This window comes from Aulostomus chinensis, chromosome 5 (genome assembly GCF_037954235.1).
Source record: "Aulostomus chinensis isolate RoL2024-O1b breed Wild chromosome 5, RoL_Achi_v1.0, whole genome shotgun sequence".
Classification (NCBI taxonomy): Eukaryota; Metazoa; Chordata; class Actinopteri; order Syngnathiformes; family Aulostomidae; genus Aulostomus; species Aulostomus chinensis.
In genome coordinates this window covers 19888091-19895704 of record NC_141324.1, presented here as the reverse complement: position 1 = coordinate 19895704, position 7614 = coordinate 19888091, and the positions used below count along the sequence as shown (strand labels likewise).

Here is a 7614-nt window from a genome sequence, read left to right as displayed (position 1 = left end):
TAAAAGAGAGGAAGGAGTCTGGGCCCACACCCTCTTAATCCGCGTCTGAACCAGAAACAAAGTCAGAAAGACAAGCAGAGAGACATCAGGAGTATAAATGAACTTAATAACAACAACAGAACAGGTAATTATCAACCTGCTGATGAGGAGAGAGGGCGCGCCCGACCCCCCACGGCAACCACCAGCTTAAAATACCAGGAAAGGAGTGAGGAGGAGGGAAGATTACACAAAGAGTGTGAAGTAAGTTTGTACGCATCAGGCATGTCACCAAGACAATATTTTAGCCCTTCTGTGCTTCTGTCTTAATTTAATGATGTTTTAGTGAAGCAGCCCGTTGTATTTCTACCAGTGATTCACAGGTCTGGAGGCAGGAGCCTGGAGCACAGCCAGGACCGACTCCAGCTTGTGTGTCATCATGACCAACATGTGGCTGAAGCCAACAACAGCTTTCATAGTTAACAAACTGCCATCTTTTGTCTGCGTCGGTTAGTGCTGACACGTTTCCACTGTTGACTTCTGCAGCTGGAGATTTAGTTCAGAAAGAAATTCAATTCAAACAAGATAATAGAGAAGAATTTCCAAGGCGGTTATAACCGCCTGATATGTCGGAGGCTTCATCGGTTGTTCTCGCAAATCAATACAAACACAGATGAGGAGGAAGCAGCTGATGAACGTCGTGTCAGTCATCCTTTTGTATCCAACAATCCCATTCTGGCTGGCGTGGCTCAGAGAACAAAAGGATTGCTGACTCCAGTCTCACTTTCCTCGGTGACCATGTCCAGGTATCCTTGAGAAAGATACTGAGCCACTAATTGCTCCTGATGGCCCTGCGGTTTAAAAACTAAACATACGAGTGCATCAAAGAGACGGCTTCCTGTAGGGGCATTGATTCATTTTCCATTCATAAAGGTGAAAGTGTGATCATAAGTCGCAGCTCTGCTGCTTTCTGATGAATATATGAGAACTGTACTTCATCAACGGGCGCAACTTCATTTAAACTTTATACAAAGTTTAGAAATACACAACTATGTGAGTAAATGTTTTGCCAAAGTCGACCCCTGACCTCCGAAATCTTTTCAATTCATCTCAGTGAATGTTTGAATCTGAAGAAATTCCCTTAAATTGTTCCAGATGGAACAGTGACCTTGACCTTTGATCATCAAAACATTTTCATTTTATTATTCTTGAGGCGGAGGAGCTGGAAAGGAGCTGTGTACAGTAAATTTGAGTAGAAGTTCTCCCAGGTATTGAGGGGGAAATCATGATGAGGAGAATGGAACACATGTTGTCATAATCTTGACCTTTGATGACCAGAACATGTCCAGTTCATCCTCGTGTCCAAGTGGACTTTTGTGCCACATTTGCAGGAATTTCATCCAAGAACTTCCTCAGATATCACATTGACACTAAGTGAAAGGAATCTTGACATTTGACCTCCAAAATAGTTTCAGTTCATCTTCAAATCTCAGTGGACGTTTGTGCCAAATTTGAAATTTCTTCAAGTTCAGACAGACGGGATGGATGGACAAACAGCCTGGAATCGTAACACTTTTGGTACGGAGGCAGTAAAACATAGCCTACTAAATCCAGTACTACGTTGACACAAGCAGGCCACTCATGAAAGAACGTCCAGGTAGAAGTGACAGCAGCCCTTTGCTGCCATTAGCTCGCCGCTTGTCTGCAGCTAATCTGCAAATGTGTAAAGATGTGTTTGCAGATAAGGGAGTAGACTGAAGTTGAAGTGTAACTGTGGCCATATACCGATCTGTCAATCATTCACATTTAGTTAGCGTGTTTTGTTTTTTTATTTGAATCCCAACATGCACCTCTCACTAATTTCTTCTCTGCGAGCGGCTGTCAGTCCCAGAGTGCAGTGGATTGTCCCTGACAGAGGGACCCGTTAGGGACATGGCAGGAAGGAACCCTGTGTTTGTGCTTCACGTTGTGTTTCTCCTCAGCGGCAGTGCACTTTGTTTGGTGAGAAGTCGTTTTCTTGTTGAAAGATTGTGAAAATGATCCCAACTTACAGTCGATAACATTTAATTCTTGTACTGTTTAGCCCACCCCAAAGATATCAGGTAAGTGTTCCTGCGACCACACAGTTTCCAATGGGAGACGGTCACATTAATTGCTGTGTTTAATCCTGCAGATTATGATGTGGACGGTGGACGAGATCGGGACATTTTTGACATCAATGAAGGTGTGTGGAGAGCAGGTCTGCTCCTGATGTCTCCAGATGAATCAGCTAATCGTCTGTGCTTGTTCTCCACAGAGGCGGGCTTGGGTCTTGTCGAGGGCGACATTGTGCTCGACAAGGTCTGAAAATTCAACGGGTTTATTTATTTTTTTAATTTGAAAAAATAAAAGAAGTTGATGCAGGATGTGCTACTTTATCTTTTTGATTGCTGTTATTGAACCGTACAGAGGCAAACCAGGAATTCCATCATAGGTGATGAGTACCGGTGGCCAAAGACGATTCCCTACTACATGGAAGACGACTTGGGTGAGTAAAACATTTGAATAAAAACATTCAAGTTCACAAAAGATCAATAAAATCGACCGAAGTGCCAAACAAATACAGAACTTTTGTGGCCGATACTGATTTTGATATTGAGGAACATATAAATTTGGATATAGCAAGCCAAGTTATACATTTTATATTCTTGCAATGACCCCTTAAATGTGTGACGAAGGTTGAGGATAATAAACTTCACAATAAACCAAAAATCATAAAAGGATATGCACTCATGTCAGAGCACATATATGTTGATACTGTCACTATCTGTGCTCGGCCGATATCAGCCGATATCATGCCGCTGATATCTTTTTTTTTTATATGATAGATTTTAACGATATGGCTACAAAAAAAATATTCAATGCTTTTGACCTCAAACAAGCGCTGACATGAGAAGCGTGCGTTGGTTGGTTACATGGCTTCCATCAGTCATCCCCGCTTTACATCTCAAATCAAAAGTCTCCAGCTTAGATTACAGATGGCAGCCGCTGACAACCCTGCATCTTTGATCATTTCATAAACTTAAACCTTAATAAGAAGAGGCCTTTCAACACCCCCCCCCCCTCCACGTTCAAGCATGAAAGAGAATTCAAAAGATGTAGCTTTTCATCTTTAACAGAATTGATTCGTCATCTTTGCAGAGATCAATGCCAAAGGTGTGATTCTGAAGGCCTTCGAGCAGTACCGGCTCAAGTCCTGCATCGACTTCAAGCCCTGGAGTGGAGAAGCCAACTACATCTCTATCTTTAAGGGGGGCGGGTAAGGCAGAAAACTCTGTGTTTTTTATTAAAGCAGTTTGGATGTACATTGTTGATGCTATCTTCAGAAACAAAAAACAAAACAAAAACAACCTTGTTATTTGTCCATAGCTGTTTCTCCTCTGTGGGTAACCGGCGGGTTGGAAAGCAGAGATTGTCCATCGGGAGAAACTGCGACCGAATCGCCACCATTGAGCACGAGTTCCTTCACGCTCTGGGTTTCTGGCACGAGCAGTCCAGATCAGACCGCGATGATTACGTCCAAATCATGTGGGACCGCATCTCAGAGGGTACTGGAGCTCTGGCTGCCACCTTGTCAACTAAATTATTACCGACACTCCTCATTCATGCTCCCATTTAACATACATGCATTCTTGATGACTTCTATTTGCATTTATATGCCTCTTGTACACTCTTCTCATAGTTTTTTGTCACATGTGAAGTATCTTTGATGCACAAAATTTACATTCAAATGAGACGTAATTCCACGCGGTGCTGAAGCAGATTTGAGTTGGTGGGGAAAAGGAATTCATGCAGTGGATTTATTGCTTGTGTGATAAACTGCATGTGTTGTGTTTTTCCTTTCCTGATAAGCGTTATCAGTTCATCAAGGACGATCAGCAGGGTTATCAATTCTTTAATAGTAGCCTAACTTTATTAATTTTATGAGTAAAGTACAGAGTACTTTGACATGTCAGCAATGAATTCATTTGCTAACGATCACCAAATAAGAGCAAAGTGTATAGAATAATATATAAAATCAATTTGCGGTGTTAAAGATATAAAGATGATGAATGCACCTGTGTTTATGTTTGATGTGAAGGTAGAGAACACAACTTTAACACCTACAACGACACCACTTCCAGCTCTCTGGGCGTCCCCTACGACTACGGTTCCATGATGCACTACAGTAAAAACGCCTTCCGGAACGGCACCGAGCCCACCATCGTCACCAAGATCCCTGCTTTCAGCGACGTCATTGGCCAGCGTATGGAGTTCAGCGACAGCGACCTGCTCAAACTCAGCCGCCTCTATAACTGCAGTAAGAGGCAACAAGCTATTTGTCTGGAATAGAAATGTTGAGATTGTCAAATGTTTCGCAAATTACAAGTTGATCTCCAGAGCGCTCGGTAGAGGTGAACTTTGGCCCCCGTGAATATAACTTCCTGTGTCCACTAGGTGATGCTGGAGAACACACACGTGCTACGTTACTGTTCCTCACTTGAGGAAAACAGTGTAGTACTGCAATTAAATGTGTTTGTTACATCAGGTTGACTTCCTGTAACCACTAGGTGGAGCTGGGACTTAAATTCAGCTTGTAGATGTCTTCAGGACTCAGGAAGTTTGGAAAAGGTCTGATCATGTGGAGTCCAGTTATCCAGCCTCCTGTTCTACAGTGAAATATCACAATCAGTTAAAATCGGCATCATAATTTTTGTTTGAACCTGCTGACTAACAAACAAACAAACAAACAAACAAACAAACAAATAAACAAACAAACAAACAAACAGATAGACACCACTGAAATCAGGTTTCCAAGTTGGTTACATACCGTCAGTACAAATGGCTTATAAAGCGCAGCACCTTTACTCCATCCTCAGTTTATGACGGGTCAGAGTTCAGACTGGTGTGTGTTTGTGAAATGTCTCATAGCCCAGGGTTCCACGTTTCTGGATTCATGTGACTTTGAGCGTGAGAACATCTGTGGTATGATCCAGGGGCCTGGGGATAAACCTGACTGGGAAAGGGTCACCACAGCTGAAGGAGGCCCCAGCACGGACTACTCTAACCTGGGCAAATGCACCGGTGAGACTGATCTTCCATGAGAATACAGTCATATCTGTGGATTCATTAATGCTACACGGCAGGCCAGCTTTATCACCCACTGTGCAGAGATCATTAAGTAAAGCCTTGATGAGATTAATGAAGCAGCGTTTGGATCTGTAGGCTCTGGCTACTTCATGCACTTCAGCACGGCCGCAGCTAGCATCGGAGACATGGCTCTGCTGGAGAGCAGAATCCTTTACCCCAAGAGAGGTTTCCAGTGTTTGCAGTTCTTCCTCTACAACTCCGCCGGCCCGAGTGACACACTCAAGATCTGGTTGCGAGAGTATGACGGGGCTAATCCTGATGGAAAACTGCGCTATATTAAGACCATAGACGGTGACTACAACTAAATCTTGCTTAAAAAAAACAAAACAAAAACCCATGAAAAACACTCTTATCACCTTGTACCAGCTTTTAGTTTTGATGTATTCCATCTTCACATTCTATCAGGTTCTCCTCAGGAACTGTGGCAATTGCACCACGTCAGCCTGGACGTCAAAAAAAAGTTCCGTGTCGTCTTTCAAGGGACCAAGGAGGGTTCTGGGCCAGCTGCAGGTGGACTGTCTCTGGATGACATTAACCTCTCTGAGACCACATGCCCAGAGTTTATATGGCGCGTAAAGAACTTCAGTCATGTTCTAGAAAGCACCCCAGCAAACACAGCCATCTACAGCCCGCCGTTCACCTCTACGGCGGGATACACCTTCCAAATGGGGCTGTACCCCAACGGTAGGGAGGCCAATTCAGATCAGATGGCAGCCTACGCTTATCTGGTGGCACGGGAAGGAGACACGGGGCAGACGTGGCCGTGTCCCTGGAGACAAATAACCATGATGCTAATGGACCAGCACCCGCACATCCAAAAGCGCATGTCCAACCAGCGCAGCATCACCACAGACCCCAACAAGAAGACTTCAGGTGCAACTTCAAAACGATTACTAAAGAAATCTTTTAAAAATGTTGAATTGCCTCCAATTTTTTCTTCATTTTTCTATCCTTTCAAACAGACTCAACACGTTTTTTCTGGGACGACCCTCGTAAGGTTGGTGTGGAGGTCACGGATAAAGATGGGTCCAGGTATTTCCGAGGACCCGGCTCTGGGACGTCAGTGTATCTCACCCACCTCAGAGCCAGGAGCAGGGACTTCATCAAGGGGGGGGATGCCATCTTTCTACTCACCATGGAAGGTAAAAGAGCACTCGATTTGAAAATGTTGTTGACCTAATAAACACTGTGTGGAACAGCTTCTTCATGAGTACTCAACACACACACATATACACACACATACATATATATATATATACATATATATATATATATATATATATATATATATATATATATATATATATACAGTCTCTGTCCCCTGTGCTAACACAGTTTCTCGCTCATGTATTCCAGCCCAGGATGATTACATCCATAATTCATCTTCTCTTTGACAGAAAAACATTCCATCCAATCACTGCCGTTATATCTCATCTTCATTAATGCTTCTACAAGTTGAATTCAATTAACCAGCCTCTCATCTTCTGTTCCTCCTTAGATGTGTCCAAACTGACCGAGAGCCAGCCTCGGCCCCCCCCAACCCAGCCACCTGCCACCACCATCACTGCCGGCACCACCCTGCCGTCTGATCTCTGCGCTGTTGTCACATGTCTGAATGACGGCGTGTGCGTGGTGGATCAAGGGAATGCTGTCTGCAGGTGAGGGGTTCATCTAGTCAGGTGATCCAGGACGCATTTTTTACTGAGGATTTGCAGTGTAGTGAGTAAAAAATACTTCATCACAGGTACAAAATCATTTTCAACCAAAACGATGACACATTAAACTTCATCTTCACATTAATGACCAGGTTAAAAACATGTTTATTATACATGTTTTTATAGACTCATCATTATCTGTCACAAATGACAAGTCTCACGTCTCCCAATAATTAAATTCTATTTTTAAATGTTTAAGAGTTCTCAGAGGACCGCGTCACCATGAAACCTCATTGCAGCTCAAACATCATTCAAGAAGGGACATTCCGTCTCTAATCTCACCCTGTTTGTATCTCCCTTTCCTCTCTGTCTCCGCTCTCCAGATGTGTGGTGGGTGATGACTGGGGTTACTATGGGGACAGCTGTCAGCACAAGGGCTCCCTCATGGATAAAACCACCGTGGCTGTGGCCTCCTCTCTCTCTGTACTGGCGGTCGTGCTGGCGTCAATAGTCACCATCATCTGTCTGAAGAAGAAGTATAAGAAACGCTATGATGATAGTGTCGTCATGGCAAACATGGGTGCCAGAGACCAACCTCAGTAGGAGATCCTGAACTATCCTGTGACAACATTAAGGGGGAAAAAATGCAACTAAAAGGGCAAAAATAAATAAATAAATAAAAAATCTGACTTCATCAGTTAATTTTTAATGCTAAATATTCACTCCAAAATAAGCAAGTTAAGGCTTTTAGATACAAAAGTTGTACTGTAAAGCTATTGGTTTTGTCATACTGCCCCCCTCTGGTCATTCAATG

The 7614-nt window shown here is 43.4% G+C and overlaps 1 protein-coding gene across 1 annotated transcript; it reads left to right on the top strand.

The window, feature by feature from the left end:
- The first annotated feature begins 1908 nt into the window (after nt 1–1908).
- mep1bb (meprin A subunit beta b) lies at nt 1909–7591 on the top strand. Its single transcript, XM_086205087.1, has 14 exons — nt 1909–1977; nt 2060–2078; nt 2150–2200; nt 2273–2316; nt 2425–2503; nt 3157–3274; nt 3385–3563; nt 4097–4315; nt 4927–5079; nt 5221–5436; nt 5551–6018; nt 6108–6287; nt 6644–6803; nt 7184–7591. The coding sequence occupies exons 1-14, from the start codon at nt 1909–1911 to the stop codon at nt 7401–7403; spliced, it is 2175 nt and encodes a 724-aa protein (XP_086061213.1). The 3' UTR covers nt 7404–7591.
- The last annotated feature ends 23 nt before the right edge of the window (nt 7592–7614 follow it).